The 21,182-nt window shown below is 40.0% G+C and overlaps 1 protein-coding gene and 1 long non-coding RNA gene across 5 annotated transcripts in view; one reads left to right on the top strand and one right to left on the bottom strand.

Moving 5' to 3' along the window:
* ARHGAP26 (Rho GTPase activating protein 26) overlaps positions 1-21,182 on the top strand; it is a 479,720-nt gene that overhangs the window by 273,561 nt on the left and 184,977 nt on the right. For all 4 annotated transcript variants that reach the window (XM_040239820.1, XM_040239819.1, XM_040239822.1 and 1 more), the window contains exons 13-14: positions 6,383-6,448; positions 10,690-10,764. In XM_040239820.1, the coding sequence (XP_040095754.1) occupies positions 6,383-6,448; positions 10,690-10,764 (141 nt within the window). The remainder of the gene's footprint in view (positions 1-6,382; positions 6,449-10,689; positions 10,765-21,182) is intronic.
* Positions 1,677-11,081, bottom strand: LOC120863515. Its single transcript, XR_005721015.1, has 3 exons — positions 10,875-11,081; positions 6,192-6,433; positions 1,677-1,708 (listed from the first exon to the last, which is right to left on the bottom strand). It is a non-coding gene; the product is annotated as an uncharacterized LOC120863515 (long non-coding RNA).

Genomic DNA, 21,182 nt, shown 5'->3' with positions numbered 1-21,182 from the left:
TGTACCTTCAGGCCTGTCTGACTGTTTTTTTTTGGTTGTTGTTGTTGTTTTTTAATGATTTTATTTATTTATTTTTATTTTTGGCTGCACTGGTTCTTCATTGTTTTCCTTGAGCTTTCTCCAGTTGCAGTGAGTGGGAACTACTTCTCATTGTGGTTTGCAGGCTTCTCATTATGACGGCTTCTCACTGTAGAGCACAGGCTCTAGAGTGAGGGCTTAGTAGTTGTGGTACAGACTTAGTTGCTCCCCAGCATGTGGGATCTTCCTGGACCAGGACTTGAACCCATGTCTCCTGCATTGGCAGGTAGATTCCTATCTACTGTACCACCAAGGAAGTCCTGTCTGACTGTTTAGATGGCCTAGTTTAGCATGTGCAAGCAAAGGATTTCTATTAATAAAAGTGTCCAGGAAACCTAAACTTGGTTTTGTCTCCTCTGTTCTATGTTGCATAGTTGCATCTCCTCTGTTCTTGGCTTGCATAGTTTTTGTTTTTCCTTTCTCTGGGACTGATTCTTAGGGCTGTACTGCTTGGTAATACCTGTTTGTATTGATACAGGAAGGAAGGAAGTGGTTAGATTAAGCCATTCATTTTTTTATTTAACTTTTTATCCTCACAAAAGATGGAAAAGTGGAGGACCAGAAGCTTAGATAACCTGTCTGCTTTCATAGGGTTTACATCAGTTGAAGTTTGAAAGGTCACTTTGACTCTGCCACACTGCCCCTCTGTCACTCTTCCTACCATTCAGTCACCACTTTACAGGTCCGTGTGTCGAGAATGAAAAGTTACACCAAATGAAAAGCTACATGCTTCTACTTCATTTCCAGCATTATGGTGGACAGTGGATGACAGAGATTTAGTAGTAATAACAATAAATCAGTAAAGTTATATATGGACCATTGTCTTTATGAATGCATATCCAGCTTGGTAGACATCTTTTGCAGGATTGTACAAATAAATGTAGGCTTGTCCTCATGCTGCATACTCTGATGGAGAGGTTAAGGAAGGCATCAGCCTAGGTGGAGGGGTCAGAGAAGCTTTTTTACAGGAGATGATACTTGAAGGGGAAGACCTGAGAATTTGGAGTCACATGGGCCAAAGGGCTCCCAGGGGTGAAACAAAGCTTGTGCAAAGGCTGAGGAGAAAGTGTGGTTAATTGGATTCTCTGAGAGGAAGCCAGTGTGTTTGGGATGCTGAGACCTGGGGGAGGGCCATGAGGCCAAGCTGGAGCCAGACCATGCAGGGCTGTGTGGGCCATTTTAGGGGCCAGGATTATGCTTCCAAGAGCAGTTGGGTGCCATTGAATGATTTTAGGCAGAGGTGATGTGGTCTGGTTTTGTCAAGGTCATGGGGGCTGCAGGATTGAAGGGAAGGGTTGAGGGCAGATTGGAGGGAGCCAGAGGAGGTGTGAGCCAAGGAGACCAGTTGGGAGGGCCTTGCAGCTGTCCTGGTAACAGATGTGGGGTCCAGGACCAGGGTGGTGTGGTGAAGGCAGAGAGAACTAGGTAAAATTAAGATGGCATTAGGTGGTAAAACTGAGGGGAATAACTTGGATGTGGGAGACAAGAAAGAAGGGAAGTGCCAAAGGTTAAGTTCATGATTTTATTGTAGCTTTCACTCTTTACCATCACCTACATGCTGCTGCTGCTGCTTTTTTTTTTTTTTAAGGCCAAGAAAAGCTCCATATGAGGTAACATGAGGTACCAGAAGCTGCAGAACAGGGCACTGAAGGTTATGTTAAAATCCATGTGTATACCTGACCCACCAGCCTCCTTCTTTTAAACAATTTGACTGATCCTTAAAGTATATTGCTGTTTTAAGCCCATTGCAGTAAAGCAGTCAGTTCCTGGATCTAACCTGTTTCCCTCTTCTCAGAGTTCATACTCTGGGCATGGTAAGCAGAGACCAAATAGTCTGCTAGACATCCTCCTCCTGCTTTGGCCCTAAATCTCCAGGTTGACTGAGAGTCAAGCTGCCTGTCCCATGTCCTTCTGTTCCCATAAAACTTCGAGAAAATAGCTTTGTGTGACCCTGCCCCTTAACTTCATCTAAAAACAGACAAATAATGCTTCAAAAGTTGGCAGGACAGTTAAGGATGACCCTTTTCTAACTTGGCAGGTCAGCCTGGGTGTTGTGTGAGCTCTGTGAATAGTAATTATCTGACAAGTGTTTGGCCTGCCCTTTGCGTAAACCTAGGCAGAGCTGAACTCATGGCTGAGAGAGAAAGGTAAGCCAGTCCAGGCCTTAGCTGCCAGACGGTGAGTGTCTGGCCTAGGAGGTACCGGTCCTGCAACAACTCATTGCCAGTCAAATTAAGGGAATAATGCAACCCTAGTAGATATTTAATGAGAGATTATTTCTGGAGATTATAAGGATACAGCAATTGCAAATAAATCCCTGACCTTTTCTGAGCCTGGGCTCAGTAAAAGAGCTGAATCACCTGCTTGAAGGGATTAAGGACAGCCGCTTCCATCTGGCAGGCTGCTCAGACTTTTTCTGTTATTAGCAAACTCTGCTCAGTGGTGATGGTGTTCTAAACCTAATAGTGGGAACTGGATTTTCCAAATAGGAGATCTCAATTAACTTAGATTATGTATCTGCTGGACAGTGATCAGGACTAATGATCTGATTATGGATTCGCTGTAGTCCCTGTCACATCAGTGGTACTCAGTACATGTTAAATAGGGAAGAAATTGTTCATCATCAGTAACCTAATCATGATGTCAGAAGGAAACTCAGACTGGTGAGAATAGAATTCAAACCTGTGTATTTGTCTGTATGTGTGTGTGTTTGCGCGCACCAGAGAGAGAGAGATACAGGGAAGTGCCAGGGTAGGGGGCAGTGTAATAATTTATACCAGTTACAGTTTGGAGATTTACAACAGTGATAGTTAAAGTGTTTTTCATGAGTTCCTTATTAGGACTGTTGTTTGATATTAATTCCATTTCTTAACACACTTTTGTTTATGAAACTGTAGTAATTATCACCAGTATGCAGCTTGAACACATTAGAGGCTTATAGTGTTACCTTGAACTCTGAGCATTTGATTTGGCAATATATGAATTTGTTATGTGCATTTGAACTTAGACAACTAATAAATACTAATATTGTTACATGTGTAATGCCTTTATGCGTCACATCTTTGTAAGATTTATTTCATGAAAAAGATTTTGCTGGTATAAAATGAATTGGAGAACCTCTAATTTTGGGAAAACCAAAGAAGGAACATTTACTCAGAGATTTTGGGTGGGGGGCATTTTTCTTTGCCATTTTCCAAAAGACATAAATGTAATTAGTGTGGGTTAGTGGAATTTAGTTTTTTTCTGAATATACTTGGGGGATAGCATTGTATTCTTTTCCATTAGCTATTACCTACTTAGAGAAGGAGCTAACTTCCCACAGTTCCATGAGAAAAGGTCAAGGACTGATTTGTCTCTGCAGGGTTATATCTAGCTCTGTCCATATTTCTTCCAGTAGCTGGGTAGTATGTGGCTTTATGAGCATGTATCTTCTGGCCACAGGGGTCATCACTGTCAGCTGCCAAGTTATTTCTAATTTTAACCATGTTCATGAGGTAGGGAAGCAAAGTAGTCTTTGTCCAGAGCAGAAGTTCGTCAGTGCCTAGAACATGACCATGTTCACAAACCTAACCTTAAAATTTCCAAATTTGGAATCCGTCTCAGCCACTCCCCAGAGCACTGTCCACAGCTTCCGTTCTTTTTCTCCCAAACTTCCTTGACTATTATCCCTGTGCAAGAATCCTAACCACCTCTCAAAAGAAGAACCAAAAGGCTTCAACTGACTATTGAATCATGTTATGGACATTTAGAAAGCATCTTTAAGTATAGAAAATAATTTCCCCTCTGACAAATACTTGCCAGTAGGTTCTATTCTGACTACTGTATAAAGGAATGAACATCCTCCCCTACACATGAAAAGGTGCCCAGCACCACTAGTCATTAGGGAAATGAAAGTAAAATCTGCAGTGAGATACCATTTCATATCCAGAATGGCAGTAATTTAAAAGACAATAACAAATGTTGGTAAGGACCTGGAGAAATTGGAACTTTCATATGTCACTGGTGGGAATGTAAAGTGGTCCAGCACTTTTAGAAAGCAGTTTGGCATTTCTTCAAAAAGTTAAGCATAGAGTTACCATATAACCTAGCACTTCTAACCTTGGGCACATAATGAACAAAAATGAAAATATATGTTCACGCAAAGATTTGTACACCAGTGTGTTCCTAGTAGCATTATTCATAATAGTCAAAAAGCAAAAATGGTAACTGATGAATGGATAAATGAAATGTGGTATATCCAGGCGATGAAATGTTATTTAGTCATAAAATGGAGTAAAGTGTATTGATGCTCCATTGTAGAAAAATCTGGAAAGCATTATACTAAGTGAAAGAAACTAGATACAAAGACCACATGTTATATGATTGCTTGTACATGGAATGTCCAGAATAGGCAAATCTATAGAAACAGAAGATAGATTTCTGGTTTCTAGGAGCTGAGGGAGGAGAGAAATAGAGAGTTACTATTAATGTGTATAAGGTTTTTCATGGGAGTATTGAAAATGTTATCTAGAGAATGGTGATTGATTCATGACTTTGAAATATACTAGAAATTAATGAATTGTACGTTTTAAATGAGTAAACACTACAGTATGTGAATTATATCTTAGTGAGTTATCATTTTTAAAAAATCTTGCTTTGATTCCAGTAGATATTTAGACTATGTATTATAGTTTGTCATAAAATTTGAGAAAACTCAATGGTATGAGTTGAGCTTCATTTGGAAGAATGATCCTTTTCTGAGTCAGAAAGCTGTATACAACATGATGTGCAGAGTAAACACTCAGTTCATACTAGAAGAAACAAGGGATTGAATTAGTAGACTCTCTGTAGCTTTAAGAGAAAAAGAACAATGATTTGTATAGCAGGTGCTCTCCAGGAAGAAAAACATCATTTCCCCCCCTTTTCTGGTACTTTATTTACTATCCTAGAGATAGTAAGTATGTTTAATAATAAGTACCACGAAGTGATATGTACACATGTAAGAGCTAAAGCTGGTTCTGTTTGGGAAAAGAAGTTTGGGGAAATTACCGTTCCTTTTTGGTTTGATTTGGGGAATTTTCAGTGATTCTTAAAGGATTTTTTTTCTTCATTGGACCTATATTCAACCATATACATTAAGAATTGGAGAGATTCCATTTGGATGAGATCCAAGATGAGTTCAAGTTCTGCTCAGTTCTCCTATTTTACAAGTGTATTTCTTGCCCTGGGATGACTACAAATCATTTATAAATATTTACTTTCCTTCTTCCTACCATTCCCTTCTCCACTCAGATCACTGGTTTGTAGAACATCTTGTCCTGATATCCTAAGGAGGTCAAAGATTATTAAAGATTACCACGCACGTCTTATCATTGGGTAATCAGAGCATGGAAATGAATTTTGTTGGGTTTTCAGCCTTGTTGCCAGGTTGGCAGTTGGTTCTGCATTGTGGAAAAGTTGGTTCTGCTTGTCATTTATTTTCTGAGTGACAAGAGGGTGTTTTGGAGCAGATCGAGAACCTGTCACCGCCTGCTGGTTTACTGCATAGAGGGTGGGTTTTCCACGTTAGTGCTTTTCCCTTAGATACCTTCTTTGTTCTTGGCTGTTTTAATTCCCCCCCTGGTCAGTTTTGCTTTTTTCCCCTTTTTCTAGTCATCTGAGCAGACTTTTATTCTTCCTTTTAACTCAGAGGCACTTAATTTTTTAAAAATTTTTTATTTTTCAGAGTCACTTTTAAGGCAGTTAAGGTTGTACTGGCTCTGGAGTGAGTCTGCCACATATTAGCTCTGCAGGTTTGGTCAAGATAGTTAGCTTTGCCAAATCTGTTTCTTCTTGTATAATTTGGGGCTCATGATAGTACCAACCTAGAGGACTTGCTGGGATTAAACAAGGTGAGTTCTGTGAAGCACTTACCTGACATTTATTGAGCACTTAATTTATACTTTATGAAGGAGACCAGCACACAGTTAGTCCTAAAGCTCCTGACAATAGCAAAACAAGTTAAAGTTTACTCCTTCAGTAAAGTACTCATCACTCTGTGTTGCATTTCTTCTGCTGTTAATAGATGATAACCTTGCAGAGAGTTACCATGAAAATTAAATGAGATAATATGTGCAAAGCACTTTGAACTATACCTGGCATATGGTAAGCTCTCCATGAATGCTAGCAGTTTTAAATCTTGAATCATTCCTGTCCTTTCAGTGGAAAAAAAGAAAAGAATCCTTAGCAACACCATGGGACTGAGTCATGCTGGGTTGGTGAAGCCCTGTACAGAGTTGGTATGTGTGAGGCCAGCACCTTGACTGCCTTCTTCTTTCTCTTTCAGCTGCACAGTTGGACAGCATTGGCTTCAGCATCATTAAGAAATGCATCCATGCTGTGGAAACCAGAGGTAAAATAGTTCAGCAGATGGCATTGTTCTCAGCAAAGGTCACACATCTGGTGAGGTGGCAGACCTGCGACCTGCTGTTTCCCAATCTCTAGTGACTCATTAACTCTCCAGATGCCACTGGCAGTGTGTTTGCACAGCTTGTATTGTTCTGAAGCAGAAGGGCTCTCAGCTGATTTGATTCGTTTGGTGTCATTAACCTTTTCAGCTAATCAGAAGACTGTTTTAAATACATGCATATCAAATACATAGAATTATAAGGAATCTAGTTACTGATGTGTGTTAGTCACTCAGTCATGTCTGACTCTTTGTGGACCTATGGACTGTAGCCCACCAGGCTCCTCTGTCCAATGAATTCTCCAGGCAAGAATACTGGAGTGGCTAGCCATTCCCTTCTCCAGTGGATCTTCCCAACCCAGGGATCAAATCCAGGTCTCCTGCATTGCAGGCAGATTCTTTACCATCTGAACCACCAAGGAAGCTACTGAAGTTACTGAAATTCAGTTAAAATACTAAAAACCATGGTTGTGAAATAATAATATATGCGATTCTTTGTTTACACATCAGATTCCAGCAGTGGGTCTGATAGCTAGCATAATTCAGAAATAGTTCAAGATGTCAGTGACAGTTGTAACATGTTAGGAACATATCTTTGGTTTTCAGCCAAGTTGCATGTACTGCTAAAGCTGTGATTTGTTGCTTATATTGTAATGGAAGAAAATGTTTAATTTCAATTATAGGTTAGTGGAAATAAAGTTGTGATTGTTTTTCTAAGTTGATAGACACCCTGAATTCTCTAGTGGGCCTCTTGGGGTTGTGGAACCCAGATTAGGAATCCTGCCCAGGGCACTATCTAGGTAAGGAGAAAGGGTCAGGCCCCTCGTTTCCTGCAGTGGTGCTGAAGTCACACGTTGACCTTTCCTGGGTCCATAGGGGCAGCACTTTGAGGTCAGAGAAGCTGGTTCGTCAGTGGTCTCTGTCCCAGAGGAGACAGCCGCAGAGGAGATTCCTCAATTCTGGCAGTTTCAAGCTTTGAGTACGTTGTTTGTTATATTCCTGAGGAAACCTGATTGTTGTCTTTCCACTGTATTTGATTTGAACCATTGTCAAAGATGGGAATCTTATTGATTTTCCAACCTCTCAACCCTCCAGCCCTTTTGTCTGAGGAAGTTCTGTCTTCTAAAACAGGATCCTTAACTCTTACAAGTTTAGAAATACAAGCATTTTATTAAAGGCTATGAAGCATTGAGTAGAGGGGGAGAAAAAAACAAAACAAAACGAAACTAACTAACCATATAAACTTCTACTCCTGTGCATCTAGTCCAAATCTATTCTTTCCAAAGTAATCATTATAATGCGTGCTATTTTTTTTAAGTTTGCTTATTTCTGCTATACCTTCTTTTAATAAAGAGTTGCAAAGATGTGTAAAACATAGCCAGAGAATATAAAATAGAAGAAGGTGAGATTTCTGGAAATTGATCTTGAGGAAATAAGGTCATGGGCCAGATTGAGCCATAAAGATGTTTATACAGTAGTGCTAAGGTAAGAAACAAAACAAAAAACAGAAATTGGCCAAAGGTCTCAAAAATTGGCTAAACCAAGAATGTGCTACATCCATGCAGTAAAACACTCTGAATCACTAAAAATGCAGTAGAAATATATTTATTGAAACCTAAGTTTTTCATTAATGTATATTAAGTGAAAAATGCAAGTTATGAACCAGCCTGTCCACTCTGAACCCATTTGGGGGACGGCAAGGAGAGGAAGGATCGTGCCTGCGTGGACAACTTGTGTTGTGAGTGGCAGTTTCTGCTGTCCTTCACTGTCTTCCTTGAATTTGTCTATTTTCCATAACTGCACTTTTGACACTTTTTAAAGTGTGTTACTAAGGTAATTTTTCAATAGGCGTTTTGATTTGCTTGTCATTTTAAAGGAATGAGAAATAAGAGGTACAGGGTTCAGTTCAGTTCAGCTGCTCAGTCATGTCTAACTCTTGGTGACCCCATGGACTGCAGCACGCCAGGATTAACAAGGGCAAAAGTATAAAAATGGAGCCAAAAGTGAGCTCCCCTCCCCTCCATGATGAAGTTCAAGTTCCTGCAGAGGTGGACCAGCCTCTTTGTCTCTCAGTTTTCGGCCACCAAAACTGAGAGCAACATCTCCTAATCATTTAAACTCCTTCACAGTCTGTGTGATGAATGCAAACCCACAGCTCAAGAGGGTGACTTTTTCTGATGTAAAACCAGAAAATATGTGCTGTGATTAGTAGAGGAAGAAGAGGGTCACCGATTGGTTTGATCTTTCAGCCGCCATCTCCTGGTCCCCACCCCCTCTAAAATGAGAATGAATGTGATATATTTTAAAATCTAAAGAAGTTTTAACACAAAGAGGAAACAAGGACAGTGTGAGTTAAACGCCATTTTCGCATAAATGCTTGGGAGGCCGTGGGTTATCTCCCTACTGCGGTACATGTATGTACATACCACCACCATTGGTGGTGACTAGAGGTGAGTGAACAGACCTCATGCATGCTGAGCTTCGTCAATCGTCCACTAGGAGCTGGAAGTTTGTGAAGCTCTAGGAAAGCACAGAGACAAAAGGCGTGGAGACATTGCAGAAAGGATAAGCCCTTCAAGCCCCCACATCACTGAATAATGGTTCTGCTACTCAGTAACTTGAGGCCCATCCCTCAGGAGACCCAGGATCTCCTAGCCCATGAACCATGCAGGATGATGTACAGCCTTTTATAGTCCATTTGAGCTGTAAAATCTTACCGTTCTGGACTACTTCCTTTTGTTTATTAGTTCTGTTTCTATAAAGGCCTTGTTAAAAACACTGCCGAGTCAGCCTTTTCCCAAATTTCTTCCAGGAAATTTTGTTTTGGTCCCAAAGTAGTGGCCCTGATGAATACTCTATTCATTCTGTCCTATTTTGTAGACTTACCTAGGTACTGGGGATATAATGGTGAAGAAGATAGACTTACTGTACTTAAAGTTTACGTGATAATTGTGGGGGGAAAGCAAACAAGAAATGGAATAATAAAGATGATTTCAGATACTGTTGATTACTATAAAGAAAAGAAAACTGGTTAAGGCAGTGGCGAATAGTATTGGTCATGGGATGTTTTTGACCGAAAAAATTGCATGTAAGCTGAGACCTCAGTGGTGAAAAGATCTGGGAGAAGAATGCTCCAGGTAGAGGGAATCCTGTGCAGAGGCTTTGGTTTGGGGGCATGAGCTTTGCATGTTGGAGTAACAGGAAGGCACACATGGCTGGAGGAGCATAAAGGTGTTTGATAAAGCAGTCAGAGGCAGGCTGTGCTCAACTGTGTAGGGCCTTACAGGCCATGGTCAATTTTTATTTGATCCAAATGCAGTGGGAAGTCATTGGAAGATTTTAAGAAAAGAGATGATTTGAACTGACTGACACTTTGGAAAGCTCCTTTTGGGTACTAAGTGGAGGATGACCATCAGGGGAATAAGAAGCGGCAGGAGACCAGTTAGTTGAGAAGTGTCAGATATAATGGGCTTGGGACCAGTAGGAAAAAAGTCATTTCACCACGTCATTCCACTTGGTCTGGATGTAAAGGACACAGTGAGTGGTGATCTAATTCTTGGAGTGAAATGAACAAAGTTCTGAGGCTGGTTAGTTTTGGTTCTTTGTTTGGGTGAACCCCTTCTAGCCTATTTTCATGTTTTCATGTTTCCTTGGGGTCAATAAAGGTGGTTGACTTTTTTCTTTATAAAGAAGTTTGCACCACAGATGAATGAATTGTCTAATTTCTCAGCCTTAGCTGATAACATTGTCCAAAATATAAAATGCCCCAACACCTCAGTATTTGCATTCTGTATGCAAAAATAGGTTATAAAGTGTTATCCTTGTCTGTACTGTGAACTTATTTTATTGTTTCATTTTTGTCTTTTTAAATGAAAAAACTGGTTAAATATGACATATGGAGAAATGTATATTTCACATCTTTCAAAACTCTTCAGATGCTACCTTGGTTTTGTGCCCCTGTGATAACTGAACTAACACGAGGGCTGAAGTGTGCAGCACACCCATGAAATCCTAGACAGCTGTACCAAATCTCACTCCTTCGCTAAGAGCAGAGCTGAGTGACAGGGAATTTTAATTAGAGAAGCTTTTAGAAGTCCTGAGAAAATGAAAAAAGTGCATTTGGCTGGGCTGGCCTGACTGGTGTTCTGACGTGCCTCTAATTAAATCTTCACTGTTTCTCTTCTCAGGGATCAATGAGCAAGGGCTCTACCGAATTGTGGGGGTCAATTCCAGAGTGCAGAAGCTGCTGAGCGTCTTGATGGGTGAGTGCAGGGGCTCTGCCAGGCAGTTCCCAAGGGTTGAAGGGGGAGCCTCCTGAGAAGGAATTCGAGTGTCCAAGAGGTAATTCCCAGATATCAACTGTCCTACTCACCAGTGGTCATGGCCTCAGGCATTACTGGAGGAGATACTGAGTGGGACTAGACAAAACAAAAAATGGCAGGTCCACAGTGGCACACCCTCTCTGCCTGTAGAGTTGGTTGCCACCAGTCCAAGTGGTGCTCCACTGCGCATGCGACTGCCACACCCTACTCTGTCTTTACTAGCTCATGACACTCTCTTTGAAGACCAGCATTTCACGAGGCACACCCATTTTCCCCAAGAAAGCTCATCCTTCTAGCCTGCAGAGAACTTCAGATCTCATGTTCCCAGTGACTGAGAAGGTGTCATTCTGTGACTTCCAGATAAGTGTATAGAAGCAGATAAGTCTTCTGATCCTCTTTGCTTCTAGACTTCCACCTAGTCTCTGTCATTTGAGCAACAGAACCTCCTTTGCAGCTGGCTGGTATAAATATAAAACCACTATCTCTAAATGTGCAGCATTTGAATCTTAAAAAGCCCTGAGCCAATGAGCCAAGTTTGCCTAGGCTGCAGATTTCCTGTATTTTTAGATATGAATGCAAGCAGCCTCAGTGAGTCACATGGCTCTAAATGGCAAACGGATCAGATTTCACAGATTGGCGGCTCTTACTCATCCCCGTGGAAGTCCAGCCATGCGCTGATAGAGATAGACTTGCTCAGGATCCACGCTCAGTGTTTTGGGCAGGGACCCTTCTCTTTGTTAGTACTTGTCATTTCTTTTTGCCATCCCAGTTTCTGAAAATAATTTTTATGTGTAAAGAAAACTCTTCTTTCATATTGATCAGGAAAATTCTCTTTTCTTCTCACCTCTTTTAAGCAAAACTCTAACGTATGATAGTTGCCGTGAGATCTGTTGTTGGAAACTATGATTCTTTGTGAGGTACTCTTGCACTGAGAATCTAAATTTTGGTTCAGATTTGAGATATAGCTAGTGTTTTTGTGTTTTTTTTTTTTTTTAAACTAGACTTTTTATTTTGAGATAATTGTAGATTCATGTGCAGTTACAAGACATAGAGCAATCCTGGGTACTTTAACCCACTTTAACAGTAGATTATAATACAGTATCACAGCCAAGATATTGATGTGATCAAGATACAGAACAGGTCAGTCACCGCAAGGATCCATTTTATAGCTGCCCTCATGTGCCTCATCTCCCACCTCACCCCCATCCTTAACTCCTGGCAACCGCTAATCTGTTCTCTGTTTCTGTGATTGTTGTCATTTCAAAGAAGGTGTTAGTTGTATCCAACTCTTTGCATTCCCATGGACCGTAGCCTGCCAGGCTTCTCTGTCCATGGGGTTCTCCAGGCAAGAATACTGGAGTGGGTAGCCGTTCCCTTCTTCAGGGGATCTTCCAGACCCAGGCCTCCTGCATTGCCAGAAGATTCTTTACTGTCTGAGCCACCAGGGAAGCCCCAAAAATAAGAATGAAGGTGTCATTTCAAGAATTTTATTTACATGGAATCATATACTATTTGACCTTTGGGATTGGCTTTTTTTCAGTCAGCAAAATTCGTCTGAGATTTGTTCAAATTGTCTTGTGTATCAAGAGTTCTTTTCTTTTGCTGAGTAATATTGCATGGTGTAGATGTACCTGAGTTTGTTTAGCCAATCACCCAATGAAGGATGACTGGATTGTTTCTACTCTGTGGGTGAATAAAACAGCTATACAGGTTTTTGTAAATTGTATAAAATTACAAAGTAATGAAGAGTAACTTGTTTCTGTAGGATAAATGCCCAAGAGTGCAGTTGCTGGATTGTATAGTAATATGGTTAATTTTTGAAAAGTTATAATGTAAGAAAGAATGAAGAGTCTAACAGGTATCTATCCTTAGTCTTTCATTTCCAATCAGAGCTACATACATTTGTGGAGTGTCTGCTCTCTGAAAGAGATGGTCAGGTGCTACAGGTGAAACTTTGTAGAGTCATTCCTTGTTCACAGAGTATCCAGTTAGGGGACAGTTATGCTTGCATATGAAAGTTGTTATGTAAGATATGATGCTGGTGCCCAGTGGGAGCTGGGTCTGAAGGTCTGAGTATTGGAGGGAGAACAGAAGTATAATTCAGATTCAGGAAATGTTATGAGCTAAGAGTATTGATTTCATTATTATTATTTTAATATCTGAAAATACTTAAGACTGGAACAGGAGAATTAAAGCTGGAAATCTGAGATAACCCCTTTGATTGAGGAACTCGAATGTTGTTCTGAGGTGTTCAGGGTTTTTTTTTCTCTATAGGAAGTAAGATGCTATTAAATTTTCAGAGTAGTGGAGTTGTTTGTGTGAGTACTCTTTTTACACAAAAGTGTCAAGAAGACAATTCAGAATAGACATTTATTTGCTCACATTACTGGTGAGTCCAAGATAGCAGAAGCATGGCATGGTCTGGTGGCTCCACATTTGTTGCAGTCTTTCCCATTTCTTTTTTCTGGTGTCTCATTATCTGTGAGCCCTTGTCTTCCTATATTCTCTGCTGTATTCTCTGCAGGAAGGTTCATAGATAAACCAGCCTCAGTGGTCCTTGGAACTTGCATCAGTGAGTGGAGAGTGTCTTTCTTGATCTTTTTGACGGAAGGTCCCAAGGATGGACTTTGACTGATCCATATGGGGCCATCCGTGTGATTCATTTCACAGTCTTCAGGCCAGTTGCATGACCTACAGCAGATAGATCCCAATAGCCTGGATCCTTTGCTTGTCTCTGATCCCACACCACCTCTGGGAGGTTGGTGGGTGTGCAGGGGTGGGGTGGGAAGGTGGTTGGTCCATAGAATCCTGGGGACTGGGCAGGATTATTAATAGAATGATGGGGGAGTGCCTTCTGGAATAATGCTTCTGGGTGATTTTTTTTTTAAGTATATGGTCAACATAGATGTAACTTGATCAGAGGCTAGTTTTAGGCAAATAATGCTGGCAGCAATGTGGAGCATGCATGTGATCTTGGAAACACATGGAGGAATAAGACAGTTGGGATAGATTAGGCAGAGCATACACGATCAACTGCTGAACCAGAGAGCTGCTCTGAGGTCAGGAAGAAAGCACAGCCTCAAAAGGACTGGAGAAGGAGAATCAACAGGACCTTGTAACCAACTAAATACAGGGGAGTCAAAGGGGCAGAGAGATTTCAGAGGCAGCAGATGATTGTGTAAGATGACACTAATGAAAAGAAATACGACATTTTAGACGGGGTTGCTAATTTAAAAGAGAACCAACCATCTTAGCTCACGTGTGCTAAGCAAAGAGTGGTATGAAAAGATCTTGTTTTTATCACTTCACGTAGTGACCTTTGAACAAGATATTTGTCTGGCTCGCTTCGTCAGTTTTCCTAGGGACAGACAAAATAATCATGAACATCTGAGAAATGTCATGAGAAACTAATAACCAACAGCTGAAAGTCACAAGGCCAGCTGTCTCTGCCAGGAGGACATTACAGATAGACTGGATTCCAGACTGAGGTTCAACCAGAGCTGAGAGGTGACCACAGTGCAAGATCTAATCAAAAGTGTTGAGAAGGATATCTGAGATTCTCACTGTCAATTAAGTTGAACAGTTTGGCTCTTGGAACTGAGGGATCACCCATTAGGCCAGAGAAATTCCAGACCTGAAGGCAGAGCCATGTCTCCCTTCACCTTCATCAGTTCTTCATACTTGTACTAGACTGGGTTAGCCAAGAGTGTAAAAACATATAACTCTTATACTCCAAAACCTCTCCCTGACACGGCTGGGCTGAGTATGAACCATTCAGTCACTATTCCTTCATTCTGTATTCACTGGATGCTTTATTATGTACCAGGTACTAAGATTTGGGTTATTGGTCAGAGTCTCTCAAAGTGGAAGAGTACATTTTTATTATTGAAAATGAGAGTTAGAATTAAGCAAAACCAGAAGCTTCCTTTGATTGCTTCAAGTTGGGGGGTGTTAGGTGGGAGGAGGAATAGAAGAGCCACACTTTGAAAACATTGTATTTCGCAGAATCGAGTTTCTTAAGAATGCTTGCCAGAATTTCTCATAGCATATGCGATGTGGCCTTCTGCTAGTGTCATCCCAAGAGCTGCCCTTGATCCATGTCTTTGAAGAGTGTCAAGAGGAAGCAGATTTACAGCTTCTTAGAAATGGAGTGGCTTCCATGTGTGTACTGTTTGGTTTTTTTCTGCCCCTGAATGTTAAGTGAAGGTAAATCTTTCTAAAGTTAGATTCAGCATTTAAAAAATATAGATAGCTCTGTCTATGCATGTTCAGTATATGTCTGTCTCTTCATGTACAGATTTTAAATACCTTTTTTTCTGATTAAAAGTCATAGTAGCAAAGAAGAAATAAAAGTCTTTCAGACTGTAGATAATCTTTATTGACTATCTTCCTGGTAGGCTGCAGTCCGTGGGGTCGCTAAGAGTCAGACACGACTGAGCGACTTCACTTTGACTTTTCACTTTCATGTACTGGAGAAGGATATGGCAACCCACTCCAGTGTTCTTGCTTGGAGAATCCCAGGGACGGTGGAGCCTGGTGGGCTGCCGTCTATGGGGTCACACAGAGTTGGACATGACTGAAGTGACTTAGCAGCAGCAGCAGCATTGACTATTTTATCATATTACTGTCACCTTTTAAATGTAGTGTCCCATCATATAACAAGAAATGCTTAGAAATCACATGGTACATATATGCTGCTTTTTAGCAATCTTCTTTCACATAACAGTATAATGTCTATTTTCTGTTATATTCTTCTAAAGTGTAGTGGGGTTTTTTTGGTCACATATGTATAGATGTACTATAACATTTTAATTAGCCTCCTCTTCTCAGATCTGTAGGTTACTTTCAGTTCTTCATGATTCTAGAAAGTGCTCAGGTGAACATGCCCACAGAAGCAGGTTAGCATAGGTTATGAGCATGCCTTTTGGAGTTGAGCAAGTTATAATTAAACTGCTTGTCCATTTGACTTTACACAAATTATTTAAGCCCATCTAGTCTTCTGTCTCATCTGTAATAATAGCCTCTGCCTCTGTAACAGAGGATTAAAGAAAAGATGCATGTGGTTTTCTGAGTCCAAAGCCTCTAGTCAATAAATGTTAGCTGTTGTTATTTTAAATTTTATATGCATACTGAATTATTTCCTTAGAGTTTATTTTAAGACATTGAATTTCTAGGTCAAGGTATGTACATGTTTTTAAGGCCTTCAATTGATATTCCCAAACTTGCTGTCAGAGTATCCTTTACCACATACCATTCTCTGTTACATTTTTGCATATAAATTATAAGTATTTAAAAAAATATTCTGGGTGAGATTGGCCTTTTTTTTTCTAGGTTTCTTGCTGATATTTATTCTTAAGTGAATTGCTTATTTGTGTTGTCAGCCAGTTTTCTATTGATGTATTCATCTTTCAATTTTAAGACATTCTTATATATGGAAATTATGTTACCAATATTTTCTTTCAGACATAATTTATTTTGAACTTTATATGGGTACTTTTGTTTTCGTTTTGTCTTATGAATATTTATAATATTTTTAGGAAGTCCTAGTCTTTTTCATAGATGGATCGTGCCTAAAAGACTTTCCCCATTCTAGGACTGCAAAAATTTTGTTTTCCTTAAAATCCATCTGGAATATACCATGAAAAATGAAAACTAGCCCTACTTTTCCTCAAATACTTACCCAGTTGACAAATAACCATATGTCAATGAGGAGGAAAATTTTCCCTTTCTGTTATTTTATTTTTTTAAAGATGCTTTTTTTTTCATGTGAACCTTGTTTGAAGTCTTTATTACATTTGTTATAATATTGCTTCTGTTTGATATGTGTTTTGGTTTTTTTTGGCTGAGAGGCATGTGGGATCTTAGGTCCCTGACCAGGAATCAGACCCGCACACCCTTAATCACTTAAGTCTTAACCACTGGACCACCAAGGAAGTCCCTCCATTGCTTTAAATATCACCATTTAGTCCTTCTCTTATACATATTGGGGTCCAGTGAAGGAGTTTTCACACACGGTTTTCTAAAGAAAAGCAAATTCTCTTTCTGTTTGTTATTCTTCAATTCTTAGTATTTTAAAAACATAAATTATCTTCATTTTTCATCTTTCTAATGTTGTTTTCTGTCTTGATTCTTTGCATCATAAGCAAACATTCTAAAATTTGCACCTCACATCCATGCCATTTGTTTTAATTTCTTTGGGGCTGATTTTGTTTTTTGTTTTTTTTTGCTATTTATAATGCACATTTTAATTTGGTAATTGAATTATCAGTGTTTTTACTGACTTATATTAACTCTTTTCATTTCTACCTTTCTGCCTTCTACATTTCACCTTTATTATTTCAGTGTTTCTTTTTTTTTGCTTTGATGTCTTATTTCACAGCATCCGTATTTTTCTGAATTTTATTTATAGTATAGAACAGATGCTTTCTGAAATGTTTTTGAGTGCTTTGATTTCTGTGTTTTATGTGAACAAGTATTTTATCAGCTTTTTAATCTTCTTTTTAAATCCACCTGAACACAGAGTGGTTTATAAACCTTTGCGATTGAATTCATTGTGAGTAGACTCTCCTTATTCTGCTGCTGTTTTCATGATTCCTATTAGAATCATCCTGTCACATGAAATTAGAGCACTATTATACATGATTCCATCCACATTTCTGGTACTCTGAAATTTTTCCTTTAGTGTGGACCTACCTGTACTCCTGAAAAGATTTCTCCTGGTTCTGGTTGGTCATGGTTGTGGGTGAAGTGGAGTTACTTCCTGGTTAATCTGAAGTATGCTGTGGTTATTCATTTGTCATTCTCATATTTGTTCTAGAACTTTCCCCTCCTGAATTCACTTCCCTTTGTATAAACAGACACACCTCAACTTCTGTCACAGTCTCATCTCACTGCCTGGATTGCAGTCTCGACACTGAGCTGTGCTGTGGTGGGATGGGCGCAGTGCAGCATGGACCCCCTCCGTGGGGTAGCATGGGCTGTACCTCAGAGCAGGCAGAAAGCAGTCACCCATCACATAGTTCCCCAATGTGAGTCTTCCTCTGGGCTTCTCCTGAACTCTGCCTGGTGGATGATCCTCTAGGGACAAGTAGAATGTTGATTGTGAGCCTTATTTTCTGTGCTGTTGAAACTTTATGTCCCTGTGTGTGTGTGTGTGTGTGTGTGTGTCTTTATAGTTTCTCACAGGGGTGTTGAGGGAATGCACGTTTAGTGTTGCTGTTTTTTTTCCTTCTTAATCCTGTAACTTTATCCTATTTTGTCTTTTTTTTTTTTTTTTTAACTAACATTTAAGGTCAGTGCTACAGAGAAATCATGGAAGGTTTGAATTGCTACGCTTTAAAGCACCAGGTCACAGTAGTGTGCCTCACTCACTGATCTCTGATCCTCTTATGCCCAAGTCGCGAAATCTCCCAATGACCACCAGGGAGCCGATATCCGATGCAAAAGCAAGAGAGTTTTTATTACCAAGCTGGAGCTGGGGCTCCCACCGATACTGATGCAGCAGCTGTAGGGAGGAGCCCTGAGCTCTGGGTTACATTGCTTATATAGGGTATTCTCGTGCGAAAAATTCGAAAACCGGGAGTCTCCCGGTCTGATTGGTCACCTTCTGGTGAAGGGTTAGGTGTTGAGTTCTGATTGGTTCTCGTTTCCCGTGCTGGCCAAGGGTTCTGATTGATTTGCGGGTGGTGGGGTGAGGTCAGGGGATTTCCAAAGGCTCTGGGATTTCCAAAGGCTCTTTTCCCGGAACCTTACAAAATGGAGTAGCTTAGATTCTTCAATCCAACCATGAACCATCCTTCTGGCTCCTCTGGGGCCTTTTTTCTGTGCCTTTCCTCTCTCACACCCTTCACGGAGTATCATAAATAAAAGCAAGCAAAGCTTCTTTCTGAAGAAATGCTGAAGTAACAGATATGCTTATGACAACTTCTAAGATGTAAAGGCTTGCAGAAATGGCCCCAAATCTTTGAAGACTAGCAGAGAAGAAGCCCTGACATTGTGCACTTCCAGTTTTACTTACCAGTAAAGGACAGCAGACAAATGCTGACCAGAACAGGGAGCTAGTATACTGTTTGGATGGAGGATTGACCCATCTGAGAGCACTATTCACCACAGTCCCAAGTTCCTAGAGAATGGAGGCCACAGATGGACACTCCCCTTCTCTGCTCCTCTCACCATCACCTTTGCTTACAGGGATGCTTCAGGCAGGTTCTCCTAAGACAGAGACATGAGACAGCAATAGCATTTAGGTCTTAGAACAGATGTGGCTATAGATATTCTGGATTTTTAAGCTTTAGATATGGAAAATGATTAAAGTTTTTAAGACGTACAGCTTTTCTAATCAGAAAATAATTTGATAAACAGATTTGCTTATCAGGTTGCTAAGTATCAAATCTAGTCTTTTTTTAAAATTTATTTATTTTAATTGGAGGCTAATTATTTTACAATATTGTATTGGTTTTGCCATACATCAACATGAATCCACCACAGGTATACACGTGTTCCCAAACCTGAACCCCACTCCTACCTCCCTCCCCATACCATCCCTCTGGGTCATCCCAGTGCAACAGCCCCAAGCATCCTGTATCCTGCATCGAACCTGGACAGGCGATTTGTTTCTTATATGATACTATACATGTTCCAATGACATTCTCCCAAATCATCCCACCCTCTCCCTCTCCCACAGAGTCCAAAAGACTGTTCTATACATCTGTATCTCTTTTGCTGTCTCACATACAGGGTTACCATTACCATCTTTCTAAATTCCATATATATGCATTAGTATACTGTATTGGTGTTTTTCTTTCTGGCTTACTTCACTCTGTATAATCGGCTCCAGTTTCATCCACCTCATTATAACTGATTCAAATGTATTCTTTTTAATGGCTGAGTAATACTCTATTGTGTATATGTACCACAGCTTTCTTATCCATTCATCTGCTGATGGCCATCTAGGTTGCTTCCATGTCCTGGCTATTGTAAACAGTGAACACTGGAGTACACGTGTCTCTTTCAATTCTGCCTTCCTCGGTGTGTGTGCCCAGCAGTGGGATTGCTGGGTCATAAGGCAGTTCTATTTCCAGTTTTTTAAGGAATCTCCACACTGTTCTCCATAGTGGCTGTACTAGTTTGCATTCCCACCAACAGTGTAAAGAGGGTTCCCTTTTCTCCACACCCTCTCCAGCATTTATTGCTTGTAGACTTTTGGATCACAGCCATTCTGACTGGCATGAAATGGTACCTCATTGTGGTTTTGATTTGCATTTCTCTGATAATGAGTGATATTGAGCATCTTTTCATGTGTGTGTTAGCCATCCATATGTCTTCTTTGGAGAAATGTCTAGTTCTTTGGCCCATTTTTTGATAGGGTCATATGTTTTTCTGGAATTGAGCTGCAAGAGTTGCTTGTATATTTTTGAGATTAGTTGTTTGTCAGTTGCTTCATTTGCTATTATTTTCTCCCATTCTGAAGGCTGTCTTTTCACCTTGCTTACAGTTTCTTTTGTTGTGCAGAAGCTTTTAATTTTAATTAGGTCCCATTTGTTTATTTTTGCTTTTATTTCCAATATTCTGGGAGGTGGGTCATAGAGGATCCTGCTGTGATTTATGTTAGAGAGTGTTTTGCCTATGTTCTCCTCTAAGAGTTTTATAGGTTCTGGTCTTATATTTAGATCTTTAATCCACTTTGAGTTTATTTTTGTGTATGGTGTTAGAATGTGTTCTAGTTTCATTCTTTTACAGGTGGTTGACCAGTTTTCCTGGCACCACTTGTTAAAGAGATTGTCTTTAGTCCATTGTATATTCTTGCTTCCTTTGTCAAAGATAAGGTGTCCATAGGTGTGTGGATTTATCTCTGGACTTTCTATTTTGTTCCATTGATTGATATTTCTGTCTCTGTGCCAGTACCATACTGTCTTGATGACTGTGGCTTTGTAGTAGAGCCTGAAATCAGGCAGGTTGATTCCTCCAGTTCCATTCTTCTTTCTCAAGATTGCTTTGACTATTCAAGGTTTTTTGTATTTCCATACAAATTGTGAAATTATTTGTTGTAGCTCTGTGAAAAATACTGTTGGTAGCTTGATAGGGATTGCATTAAATCTGTAGATTGCTTTGGGTAGTATACTCATTTTCACTATATTGATTCTTCCAATCCATGAACATGGTATATTTCTCCATCTATTAGTGTCCTCTTTGACTTCTTTCACCAGTGTTTTTTAGTTTTCTATATATAGGTCTTTAGTTTCTTTAGGTAGATATATTCCTAAGTATTTTATTGTTTTCATTGCAATGGTGAATGGGATTGTTTCCTTAATTTCTCTTTCTATTTTCTCATTATTAGTGTATAGGAATGCAAGGGATTT

The sequence above is a fragment of the Oryx dammah genome, unplaced genomic scaffold, assembly GCF_014754425.2.
Source record: "Oryx dammah isolate SB20612 unplaced genomic scaffold, SCBI_Odam_1.1 HiC_scaffold_5, whole genome shotgun sequence".
Classification (NCBI taxonomy): domain Eukaryota; kingdom Metazoa; phylum Chordata; class Mammalia; order Artiodactyla; family Bovidae; genus Oryx; species Oryx dammah.
This window is presented reverse-complemented; position numbering and strand designations above follow the sequence as displayed.